Below are 13,568 nucleotides of genomic sequence, written 5' to 3'. Positions count from 1 at the left end.
TTAAGATAGCAAGATCCCAGGTGAGCTTCCTTGCTGTTCTCATGCTTCAACAATGAAAGGAAAATGGCCTGGGATCTAATTTTCCCTCCTTATTGAATTGTGGTCATGACAACCGTCTGTACAAGGATAACGTTTGCAGTATTGTCTTGTTCAAGGGTATAATTTTGACGTTATGTTGTGTGATACAATAAGGTAATGCAAAATAATACTGTGCAGCAGTTGGTGCTTTCGTCTACATATACTGCTGACTTACACTTTTGGGTTTTGTGTGTTTTGGTTTGCTTGTTTAGTATTTATGTGGCCATTGTAGCAAGGAAAGTATATAAACATAACACCAGACTTCAAAAAATACATTAACATTTGAGAGAAGGGCCATTGGCTAAGGGAAATGCTGGTTTCTGACTCTTCAAATTTATCCATCTCTACTGGGTACCAGGGAATTAACATTTTGAATATGAAATTTAATTTTTCTCTGCTCTCCCAGCAAGGCAAGATACAATTTTTAAAAGCCAAGACTTTGCTTTTGCATGTCTTTATGGCAAAGGCTTGCCTAACAGTACATGGACAGAAATAAACAGAGGTGAAGACAGTGACAGGTTGTTATTCCTTAGCTCCTTCCTGAAATAGAACAATTTATGAGATAACATGGAATAAAGCTGAACGTATCTATTATTAAGCAGAATCTGATTGATAATCAAAGACTTTTTTTCCTGAAACTTCTACACAAGAAAGCCCTTACTGACATTGTAGGGAAAGTTATTTAATTTGCTTTGGTCAAAATACATACATAATATGTCTGGAATTGAAAACACAACTGGAGAGATTGCTTAAACTGTATGTTCAAATACTTTTGAGGTTATTAGCGGAAGACAAAAATAAAGTAAGGCAGGAAAGTTCATTCTGAAGTCATGACATAAAGTCTTGCCATATGTTAACAGAAGAAATAACTGGTTGTTTTACTACACTGAACAGAAAGCAGACAAAGATTCCAGCTTGCTCTGAATCAGATCAATCATACATGTCTCATAGTATAGTAATGGGAATTGTCGAGAGAGTGGTTTTTTACTTATTGCTGTTGATTTCATGTGCCACTGATTAACAAGGATCCTCCTTCTGCTGCAAATATAGGTTTGCTGATTTGAGCATTTTAACTTGAAAACCATTTGTAAAGGATCATTTGTGCATTTCCAGTAAGATCCCCAACCCTGTAATAATCTGGTCAAGTTGGGCAAAGAACAATGCAAGTGACTCTTCCAGTGCAAATTTCTCCTCCTAGAGTACAAGTTGTTGAACTTAAGTCACCTATGTCTAAGCGTACCTCAGCCATTTCATTTACTTTGTGTAGCAGATGGATTGGATGAGCAGGAGTCACACAGTCACTGCTCTAGAAAAGGGTTTCCTATAGGACGGAGATTCAGTGACCGCATTAAATTGATAGCATCACAGAATGTTATAGTATAAGTTACTAAATTAAGGTGGTGGGGGGCAAGGTGTATATGTGGGAGATACATCACTTGGAATTTTTCTAGCTATCAGTAATAGCTGGCCTTAAATGATACAGAGTTTTAAATAGTTTTATTTGGTGTTTGGCTATAAGCTCATACTGTATTTCTTGGACATTACCAGAGAATATTACCAAAGATACTATGTGGAATCTAGGTTGTGGGAAAATATTGGTACCGTCTGCTGTTTGTGGTAATGAAGCTAATGGTAAGAAGCTTGGGAGGTACATTCTGACCTAACTAGTGCAATCCCTGAAATAGCAAACTAATTAGTTTATCAAACTCTAATTATTCTTATATAATGTAGGGATTCCTAGTTTCCTTTTGTGCTGCTCTGAGGTAATACTATTCCAGCAGCAACTCCTAGCTTCGTGACAAGTGCTGCTTTATGCATAGGATGGGGCCGTGCAGCTCCGCAAATCTGCCGTGGGGTTATGCAAACAGCTTTTGGGAGCAATAGTCTAAGGACAAGGAGAGTAGAGCTAGCATCTGCCTTCTTGGTCAGAAGCTTTTGTGTTGGGTTTGTGGTTTTTTTTTTTTGGTGGAGATGGTGGTGGTTAAACAAACAATTCACATTATAGGGGAGAAGTTTTGATTTAAGTTATTTCAAAGATACAGCATGACGAGGCTGGTTAAGACGCTCCGTGTACGACACTAGAAAAGCTGTGAGGGAGCCAGTTCTTGATGTTTAATCATGTTTATTCTGTTGCTGACTAGAAAGTTTGCTTTTTAACTTAACTAAACACTGTTTCTCACGCCACTGTTGTGATTTAAAATTAAAAACTCGGATGCAGGTATATCTCAGACTGAATGCAATTTTTTTTTCTCCTGCTGGGGACCCTTTGCCTTTAGCACTAGCAGTGCCTGACTGCTGTTCGCAGTACATGAAAGTCAGCCAAGAGGAGCCAGAGGCTCCTTTGTGCAAGTCTGTTTTTAGCAGTAGACCATCATGATTCCTGAACAGTGTCTAGTTAGCACATCCAAAGGAGAACTATCCCCCAAAACTTCTGTGAACAAGAGATTTTGATCATAAATACTGCTTTATTCTAGTGTAACTAGGAGCTGGCCAGATTAAGCTGGACTCCAGCGCTCTGCTCGGGCTTCCCTCGCTGTGCCCCTTCCTGGGATGGCAAACTGATCCAGCGTCTTAATTTCAGTGGCTTACCCTGGGAGGGAAGGCAGTTTTGAGAACTCAGGCAGTGTGAACAGGACAGAACCAGGAATGGAAATTCATCCTCCAGTCCACAGAGTTCAGCTGTTCCTTGAGTGCCTGTTAACACCAGTTGGTGAGAGCTGATCCAGTAAATATTTGCATTGCAGTATTGTGCAGAGGCACTCGTAACTGCCCTTACGGGGTTAGGGCAAGCTTTGTAATACGTCACCACTGTACTGGGCAATTGCTGCGTTTAATGATGGTGACCAGAGACTGGTTCAGTACTACCGTCTAAGAAACTGTTCACAAAACCAAGCTGTTCTCAGTGACAGAAAGTGAAAAGCCTATTTCACTTAGCTAATACAGCTACCGCTAGAAACAGAAACTCAGGTTTCACTCGTCTCCTAAAATGGCAGTACCCCATGACTGTCACCGCAGAGGAGGATTCTGTTCAGCCCGCTGCCCCGTGCCCTCGGTACCAACGAACGGGCTGCAGCTGCCTCCGGTACCCGGGCTGGGCGTGGGCCAGGCCTCCCCTCGCCGGCCGCGAAGTCGGGCTCTCCTCCTGCCCTCCTTGGATCATTCTAGATGCCAGGGCCGACCCCCACCGATGCGGGTAGCCGCGCCGCGGCCCCGAGCGCGGGCGGGTGCACCCCCCTCCAGGGCCGTGGGTGCGCCAGGTCCGGCGGGGCGGGTCACGCCGCCCGGGCCCCCTTCCCGCAGGTGCGGCAGGGAACAAAAGGCGCCGGCTCGCGGGGCAGCGCGCACCCCTCAGCACTGCCGCAACGAGTCCCGGGCGGCGGGGAGGGATCTCTCTTTCGGCGAGCACGCCTAAAGTAGTCCCTCTTTGTTCACCAGCGGCAAGGTTCGGTTTCACCTGTGTCCTTCCGCCACGGCGCTCCTCGCCCCCACCCCCTGGCCCAGAAGCTGCCTGTCGGCGCAGGCGGGGCCCGCTGGGGCGGGGCCGAGGCCCTTTGTGCTCCCAGAATGCACCAGCTTCTCCTCCGCGGGAAACAAAAATGGCGAGCGGCTGCGGTGGAGTCGGGCTATCTGTGAGGCGGGTCTGACCCCTCCTCCGCCGCCTATTCTACCGCTGCGCTGCGGCGTCCGTGCTCGAGGGGGGTCCCGCTGCGCACCGAGGGCCCGGCCGCACCGGGGCGCTGGGGGGAGGCTCCTGAGCTCGCTGATTTCCCTGTATGAGGCGGTTGGCACCACTGGAGAGACCGAATGAGGTGAGGGGTGGGGGGGCGGGCCGCGGCGGGGGAGTTGGGGGGGTGGAGGGAGGGGAGGGGCTGTCGGGCCCCGCGCGGGGTTGGGGGGGGCGGGCGCGCCCCGAAGCTTGGGCCTCCGGTACCGCATCCCACCCCCCCGGCGGCGGCCGCGCCACCCGTCGGGAAGGGGGTGCGAGGGGCCCCGCTCCGGCGCGGGGGGCCCCGGGGGCTTTTGGGGGAGGGGGAGGAAGCTCTCTCCGAGGCGGACGCTGGCAAGCAAGTACGGGGTCAGTAGAGCTCTTCAGTGACCAAAACAAAGGGAACGGAGGCAGTCGACCATCTAACGGGGTCCGTGGAGGTGCCGCAGCGGTGAGGTTGCGATCGGGCTTGCGCCAGCTGTGTTCTGTCTCCTCGGTGAAGGATATTGTCCGAGTAGGTCGCGTTTGCTCGAGTGCAGGGACAGCAGCACAAAAGAGGTGGTGGTGGTCGCTGCTAACTTTGTTTCTGGTTTCCTTTTTGATTTGCAACGCATGACCTCTTAGTCTCTGTCAGGCTCGACAATTTGAATGTGTTCAGAAGCTTACATTTTTAGTCCACTGAAATATGGTGACTTGCTGGCTGGAAGGACATGCGATAAAGACATTTTCTTTGATATTTGAATTCTGTGGGAGGAATGGGTTGATACTTTTGTTAGTCAAATAGAACAGCATGGTACTGTGCTGGATGCTCCGGGCACTGATATTAGTGTTGAAATACGGGTTATCATGCACCCGTGAGGTATCTGTTGAAAGGAGAGAGCCTGTGTAATTCAGTGAAAGGGCCTGCCAGGAAAGCAGTGTAGCGTTATGCTTGTTTCTTGAATTGCTGATAGTTAGGCCCTGCTCATCACTTTAAATAGGCCAAACATAGTAGTGAATAATAGCATGATTTTCGTCTGACATAGTGTAGGGGAAAGTGATCAGTGCTTTACACCTACACTGTTAAAAGCATGGGATAATAAGAAAACCATTTTCCTCTTTTGTTTTTTTTTTTTTTAATGTCGCATTGGTAAAAGTTCATAAGTTAATATTTGTCCCTTTTTTGAGAGCTCAAATTATAATTAATTTGAAAACATTTGAGGTTAAAAGAAGAAAAAAAGCTTTGTTCCTGTAGTGTTAGAATGCAAGTTGATAGGTTCATAGCTTTTTAGTGGAAGGAGAATAAGGGGAAACAAAGATTAAAAATATGAAAGAAGGTGCATAATAAAGTAGTGAAAGTGTGAAGGATCTTTGCAAGGAGCTACAAGCTGGTGAAATGTGGATCTATAGTGACAGTATAATGTAGTAATGTTTTGCACAGTTAACTCTTATTTTGTCAAATACAGATGTGTGGCTTCTCAACAACTTGTTTTTTCTACTCTGGGAGGAATTTTAAATCGGATACAGGTTGCTTCTCAAAAGCTGGCTTAATGTGGCTAGTTACCAGTTGTTGAGGGGGGAGTGTGTGTGTGTGTATATATATATATGTATATATATATATTTTTTTTTTTTTTAAAGATATGCACTGGTAGTTAATATCAAGGCTGGCCTTGGATACTGTTATGTTTTTGTCCTTCCCTTTAGGGAAGGAGCATTAGGAGATGAGGTAAAGTGTATGACAAGAGCAGCTGTAACAAGTAAGTTGCAGTTCATTTCCTAGTAGAGTGGACTTCTGTATTTCCTGGAGATAGATGTGAATCAATATATACTATCAGAGGCACCTCAAATGGCTTTAAAGCGTATTTTGTGCTCCTGATGCTAGTTGTGGAGGGAAGAAACACGTGTGACTAGAAGCCAATATGAATCTTCTCTTAGTTTTTGAATTGGCAGTACTTTTTGTGTAACTGACCTCTGAGCTTGCTGCGGAGTTGGTTTCACCTTCTTTACAGGCCTTCCTTGCAGGAAATGAGGGGGAAGTGAGTTTTTGAGTAAAACGCACCAGAAGAACTATAAAACCACAGGTATTGCTGGAGGGTCCTTGGGCAGGGATGATACCTGTAACTGAAAGCACTGAAACTAGTTGAATTTATGCTTTGAACAATCTAGATTTCAAGCCGATGGTTTCTTCATAGAAGGTAGAATCTCTCTGGAGGGGTGAAATCAAGAGGCTTAATTTTCTTTGAGGAGAGGAGAGTTACTGATGAGAGCATTCTTGATAAGTCTGGACGTATTTCATTCACAAAATATCTTGGAGGGTACTAATACTGTATTTACGTTTTAGGTTGATTTATTTTAAATTTCTTTCTATGGAGTGCTTATGAAGGTTGCTGTTCTTGTAGACTAGCCTTAAAGAAGGAAGTTTATCGTTATGCGATTTTGATCACCACTCTGAAATCTTTTTTTTCTATCACCAATTCCCCACTCCCCCTGCCTAGTAAGATTCAACATGTCTGTTACCTCTTTAACTGCCTGGGTGCATGCTCATACTGTTTCCTTAGGTGTGTTGCTGAGCATCCTGTATTTGGGTACTGTAGAAACCCAAAAGGCACTTGCTGTGTTCAAGGAGGTGCTAAATGTACAATTAAGGGAAGATCTGATCTGAAAAGGTCTGGTGCGACCTGATACCATTCTTTTCTCCCTGATACTACTACCTTCTGCCTCTTCTCTTTGTGTAAAAACCTATGATCAATCCCCAAACAAATGACTCTTACAGTACAGGACTGTTCTACCCTATTTCCCTACATACTAAATATGTAGGGAAATATGCTATTCTGTAATGATCTTTTAATGATTAATACTTTCAATTTGAATATCAAATAGAAGTAACACACTTCTAGTTATTATTTCTTGAGGGAGAATGTGAGCACGTAAAACCAAAATCACAAATGATTGTATTATTATGGACAAGATAACGCACTTATCCTGGTGGCTGCCTCTTTTTAATAGTATGAATCAATCTTATGAAGGACGGTCATACTTCACAGGGTCAAAAGATGGCTGAGGTTAGAGGGGATCTCAAGAGTTCAGTCCTGGTCAGTGTAGCATCAGCCATGAGGCCAGACCAGGTGGCTTTTGTTTGGTCAGCCCTTGAAAGCCTCTAGTGATGGAGGCCACACAACCACCTTGGGACCCTGTTCCACTGCTGAACTGTCCATGGGGGAGGAACAACATTTCCCCCCATACCCATCAGAATCTCTCTTATTTAGACGTTTGTGTTTCATGTCTTTCTTGCATTGGGAGAACCAAAACACTGTATTCTAGACGCCATTTAACAAGTTCCGTGTAGAAGGAAATAATCACTTCCCCTCAGCCTTCTGGCTAAACTTCGTTCTAATGTGCAACAGATTCATAGACCTAACTGCTGATCAGCTGAATGGGCTGCAGGGACTCACTTAGTTCTTATGACTAGTTGTTCGTTTGTTTGGTTTTTTAGAAGCATTACTTATTACTTTAGATGGATAATGTGCTGGATATACTTTATAAAGCATAGAGATACTTTAAAAACCACACTAATGAAAAGATGTTTTGTGATTACTAGAGAGTTCTTTAAAGTATCTAACCAGATAGAAGAACTCAGAGCGAAAATTGTAGCCAAAATGTAAGACTTTCAAAGAATTAAAAAAAAACCAAACAAACAACTGTTGGGATAGTAATATATGGCATGAAAATCACATATGATCATGACGTGTGGTATTGCAGTTGACTGGGTAGACCTGAGAAGTAAACAAGTTAGAATTCCTCATCTTGCTGACAAGGAACAGCTTATATGGAGTGATTGCCCTGAAATCATTGATAGGATAAAGTTTTTCTGCCTTAAATGATACTTTAACTTCTGTCTGTGATGGATTTGTTAAGCATTGCTTGCTTGTGTGGCCTGGGAATTGACTTGCTGCACATGTTGAAGCAAACATGTCACTTGTCTCATGCAGGCCCATGGGACCAGACAGGCTGCTGTCAAGAGCACCAAGATAACTGTGTAAGGTTGTTGTGGGGCTGTTCTTTACCATCATAGGCTGTAGAAAACAGTGGTAATCCATTATGATTAGAGAATGGCAGATGTTACATCTGTCTTCAGAATGGACCAAAAGTTCAACCCAGGGAACACAAGTTGTTTGACCTCACTTTGGTCTCTAGGAAAGTCATAGAGTAAGTCTTCATGGAAGATGTTTCTGAACACATGGAAAGGTGGTGAGTGGGAGCTGTCAGCATATGTTTACCAAGGATACATCATGGCCTGACCACCTTCTGTGTTAAAAATGGCAGGATTTGTGGATGAAAGGAGAGGCGTGGATGTCACTTATCTCAGCTTCAGCAAGGCTGGAGGAACTAGCTGACGGGAGCCTCATGAAATTCAACAGAGACAAAAGCGAAGTCCTGCATTTGAAGGAACAATCCCAGGCTAAGATTGGTCAGCTTTGCAAGATGGCTGAGGGTCTGTTTGTTGGACAGAAAGCAGAACATGAGCTGACAGCATATCCTGGGAGCAAAGGCAAGTGATACCTTGGGCTATATTAACAGGAACAGAACCAGAAGATTGAGGGGAAGTGATTATTTCCTTCTATGCAGAAGTCGTTAGGTGGCATAGAATACGATGTTTTGGTTCTCCCAGTACAAGACAGGCATCAACCTAGATGAGTTTGATGGAGGGCCACCAAGACAGTCGGAGACTGGAGTACTTGCCCTATGAGAGGAGGCTGAGGGAACCAGGCTTCTTCAGCCTGGAGAATAAAAGGCTTCAGGGAGGTCTAGCATCAGCTTTCCAGCTCCTATCAGAAGATTAATGACATGGAATTAGTCTCTTCACAGTAGTGCATGGCAGGAGGGCAAGAGGTAACGTATGTGTTGAAATAAGAGAGATTCTGATGGATATAGCAGGGAAATGTTGTTCCTCCTCCCTGCCACTGCCCTGAGGACAGTTCAGCAGTGGAACAGGGGCCCAGAGTGGTTGTGTGGCCTCCATCACTAGATGCTTTCAGGGGCTGATTGGACAAAGCCAATTGATCTGGCCTCATGGCTGATGCTACACTGACCAGGACTAGAGAACTCCTGATAGCCCTTGTAACCTGAATTATTCTATTATCCTTAACAACTGTAAAGATTGAAAATAATTTTGGATGTATTTCTTATCCCTGAGCCGTTAGTCTTTGCTTTTCTAGACTGAGGGATGGCTAGGTTAGAGTCCCTTTCTGCTTCTTCTGTAGAGTTGGTGATATGGTTTAAGCTTTTGATTGTACCAGGATACAAAACAGTGTACAGGTAAGGATCTCAAAGTATATCTTGTAGATGTTCTATGACACGGCGTACTGGAAGCTCAATATTCATCTGGCTACATGAAGTAGTGTAAAAGGGTAGACTGTAATCTACATTTGTATTGGATCCTCTGCTTGAAAGAAATTAATGGCAATTTACTAAAATAATAGCCTGTTCATGTATAATTCAAACAGTGACTGTTGCAATGAAGTTGCCATTATGAAGAGCAAAGTGAACTTTTTGGTTTTTGAATCAGACAGATCCTAAGTTTGCGCCTGGGTTACAGCAGAGGAAGTATGCTGTTAAGTCTGTCTATCTTCTTGGCCCGGCAGAATCTTTTTATTTGGGGGAGGGAGGTATGGTTGGCAAAGTGAATGGATGATGTTTGGCATGAGATCTCATAAATGGCAGAGAGTATGCAAGGAAGATATGAAACATGTGGCTGGGGTCCATAATCTCTCCAGCTGCTAACAGAGGTACTGGATCCCAGTCATAGGTTAGCAGCTACATTGGAAGCATGCCTTGGGCTTGGTTATGTGATGCTTGGTAGACCAGGTAAGACTGTAGCTCTCAAAAGATATTAATTTCCCTTTTCTACTACCTTCTGACTGTAAGTGTTTGCTTCTTACCTGGCTTGTCTAGTCACCAGACCTTTCTGTGAAGTGCTTTAATTTGTTTAAAATATCAGAAAATTTATCCATATTAAGGGAAAGAAAAATGAATAGAAAGCTTATGGAGAAGTCAGCTTGTCATTCTAGAGCTGGTGGGAGCGGAGCAAGCTGCTCTATTGGATAAGCCATATGTGAAACTGCCTTCAGTTTAGTGTGTTCTGAGCCCTTGCTAGGCCTCCTCCCACCTCCCCATTCCCTATGAGATGTTAACTGTCCTGTTTTAAGGAGAGCAGAACAGGCTGCTAATGTTTTACAACGTTTCTTCATAGTTCAGCTTTCTTCAAAGTTTAACAAAAGTGTAATTTCTAACTTCAGACTCAACAATTGCTGTTAATCAGCAGTAATGTCACACTTCTAGAACTTAAAACTGATTATCTCTAGGTATCATAAGTTCTTTCACTAGATCTTCCTCTCCTATGTGATGCCACATTTGTCAGTTTTGAGATAGATCCTAAAGCTTATGAGTTGTCTTAGTAGGATGTGCTGTGTGTGTGATTTCTAGTCTGAATTCCCTTCTGCTCAATCTGCTGAGCTCTCTAAACTCATCTTCCCTTCAGTGTGGTTTTATTTACTGGGAGTAAATGAATTACCTGTAGGGTCCCACTTTTATGAGCTGTCTCAGTGGATTAAATTTTTCTCTTAATATGCTTTGGGCACTTAGTTGTTAAAATTTAATATCTTTAAATTGACTTCCAAGAACTATCTATACTCACAGGGTAGCTGTGAGTTCAGGTGTTTGTGAATCAGGCAACCCCTTAGGAATAAGCTTCCTGAAATTGCGTGGATTATCAGTGAAACTGTTTATAGTTCAGTCATGCAGTTTGGCAGTGCCAGTTGAGGGAGTTTGTGTCCCAAGCTACTTGTTTGCTTTTGTTCTGTTGTGCTGACAAACTGTTCTGTAAAACAAATCAATGAACAGAGGTGGCTGAAAAAAATAACTGTCAAGGGAGTTTTTCTTAACAGGAGTTGTTTCTCAGCAGTTGTTAGAATTGAAGGAGTACAGGAGTATGAATGACTTTAACCTGGCAGTGCTGCTGAGGAAAAGGACACTTGGAAACAAGAGGAAGAGTGCTCAGTCTTGTTAATCCTCCTGGCTCTTCACATCTTTTCCCCTAACTTTTCCGCTTCTTCCTTCTATAGGATTGGTGTGGAGATACAGGAGTCAGCCACCAAATGAACATTGAAATCTTCTAACCTCTAATGAAATCGGATTTTTGATACATACAATACTATGCATAGTAAGCTGTCAAGGTTCACAAATCAGACTGATTTAGGTAGCTTACCTTCAGAGGGAGTTTGTCATTCCTGTTGACAAAGAATGACAGCTATTTCCTGATGCTGCAGCATATTATAAACTAATTCATTAAGTAGATTAATAGCAGATATTCTGCTTGACTTGTTTGAGATTGTCTGGGGTTATGATCTAGACCTTAAGATGAAAAATAGAGTTTTTGGTACTTCACAAGATCAACTTCTCAAGAAGTGGTGAAAGTGTACTTCTATGTTGAAGTGTATTTCAACATGAAGGCATGTTTTACTGACTTGCCTCACTAACTTCTGAAAGATTGTATGGGCATGTAAGTATTTTTTTTTTAATTTATTTTAAGTCCTTGAGTAAGAATGCAATCACAACATATTCAGTATTGAGTAAAGGATGTAAAGCCAAGGTAGGTTGGACATGCTGTGTAGGTTAGTTGTGCAAGTTAAAAGAGATAAAGTAGATTTATTTTTCAGAAAAAAATATCTGATATAAAAAACATCTGTTGGATATTTTGCAGTGAGAAGTTATTGGAGATAAGTTTTTAAGATGGTGGGGAAATTATTATTTAAAGTTTACTGATTTCTTTTGGTAACTATAAATAGTATGGTAAGAAGCTGCTAAGGAGAACTTTAGGGAAGACTTGAAAGCAAGTTTTTGAAAATGTGGAGCCTTTAAATTTCAAAATTTGCAAGCAGTAAGTTAAGCTCAGTTTGTATTTTCACTTAATTTCCAACAGAAATTTCATTTTAATGGTTGATGTGACTTTTTGGTGCCCCACTGCAGTAGAGAGAACTGTACCAAGACAGACAAGACAGTTATTAACATTTTAGGCATGTTGTTTTTACGCTGGTCTGCACTGAATTTCTTGTGATTTCATGTGCAGTGTTTCCAGAAGGCACTTCAGAGACACCTGCTTTAACTTATGGCTTGATAATTCAAATCAACTTCTTAAAACAGTAGCTCTTCCCATTTAATCTCCATCAAAAACATTGAGGGAATGTTTCCCTGAAGAGGAACTTATCCATGTGGATAGTGACTGTTAAGCTAGCTCCAAGTGTCAGCCTATTGTGATAACTAACCCTGTTTTCAGTCTATGTGTCAGATAAACCATAAACTGCCACAGCAGGAGCTACTTCATGAGCTGTTTAGTCATCACTTCTGCAGTGCCGTCTCCCACAAAGAGTAATGTGGACAATGGAGAAGTGTCTGCTTTATTGGCTCAGACCTTTACTATGTGTCAAGATCCTTCAGTGTCTGAAGTAGCTGTTGTGTAAGTCAATGTGTAGACTCATTTAAGTGCTTTGTGCCAGAAAATGATGCCCAACACATTTTTGTGATAGTTTGCGTGGAGTTATAGGACAAACTTCTATACTTAAAAGAATGTCTTATGCTTTTGAAGACTCTTTAAATAGTAAAGTCATAATTTTTTATTTTTAAATGGAAATCTAGATTATGCATGATAAATTGATTTTTGTCTTTTTGCTTATTCTATACAAGGTCTTTCACACTTTTTTTCAAGTACTGGAAAAGCAGAGTCAACATTCCTGCCTTTTAGCTGCTTTCTCTAATCTCTTAAATCAAACCAGATAAAATGCTGTAAAGAAAGTCTCTGAATCTCTGGAAGAAAATAGTCCTGTCAAAACACTTGTTAAGCTGTTTCAAGGTGCACTAGTGAATTTGCTTTGAGCCATTTAATATGCTAAATCAAGTTAATAGTAATTTGAAGTATCTAAATGCTTTAATACTTTGTAATGATGAGTCCTTTCCAAGAAAAGAATTACTGACTGAGACCAGGTTATAGTTTTACAACTATTTCTATGCTCTTTTGATCAAGCCTTGCCTAGCCTTTAAACATTGCTTGCTTTGTGCTAGGTTGGATGTGTGTGTGTAGTCAGAAAGTTTTGGGGAACTGATGAAGGTAAAACCTTTTTTTTCTTAATTTTTTTTTTTCCCCCTCTCTTGACTGGCTAACTTGTACAGGCTTGTTTCTGAGCCTGTTTGGTACTTGAGTGTGTAAATGGTTGTACAGATGCAAATGAGAGAGTTGAGTGTGGTTGCAACAAGTGTTAAGGGCTGGGTCCCTGCTTCAGAGGCCCTTAATAAAATTGAAGCTACTACACAAGATAGGGGCCAAAATCTTGGAATGATGTGTAAAGATGGCAAGTTTAAATGACAAAATATTCTCAGAGTATGAGGTTATTGAGAATAATGTAGAAAGTGTAGAAGTACTGCAAGCTACTGAGTGACTGGATAATGAAGTGGCGAATGAAATCCAGTGCAAACAGAAGAACATACACAGTGTGAAGAGAAACAATAGTCTGGGGACAGTTAGAATGAGAACCTGCAGTTTCTAATCATTCTTGGAAATTTTTAACTCAATGCCTGATTTCAGTAGGGTGGGAGGAAAGGCTACAAGTGTTATTAGTAGGAAAGGAGCAAAGACTAAACTGGCTTCAGCTGGCATGCTGTTACCCTGTTACTAGAAACTTATTTTGAATGCGTCGTGTCCCATTTATCAGAGGTTGCAGTAGAATTGGAGAAAAGCACTGGTAACTGTAAACAG

At 42.3% G+C, this 13,568-nt stretch overlaps 1 protein-coding gene across 1 annotated transcript in view; it reads left to right on the top strand.

Annotated features, from left to right (window-relative positions):
• The first annotated feature begins 3,695 nt into the window (after positions 1-3,695).
• The window catches only part of MTF2 (metal response element binding transcription factor 2), a 29,013-nt gene continuing 19,140 nt past the window's right edge, over positions 3,696-13,568 (top strand). Inside the window, exon 1 of the mRNA XM_086753883.1 lies at positions 3,696-3,887. Within this exon, the coding sequence (XP_086610009.1) occupies positions 3,883-3,887 (5 nt within the window). The 5' untranslated portion in view covers positions 3,696-3,882. The remainder of the gene's footprint in view (positions 3,888-13,568) is intronic.

Source organism: Chlamydotis macqueenii, chromosome 8 (assembly GCF_036417535.1).
Source record: "Chlamydotis macqueenii isolate bChlMac1 chromosome 8, bChlMac1.mat, whole genome shotgun sequence".
NCBI lineage: Eukaryota > Metazoa > Chordata > Aves > Otidiformes > Otididae > Chlamydotis > Chlamydotis macqueenii.
This window is presented reverse-complemented; position numbering and strand designations above follow the sequence as displayed.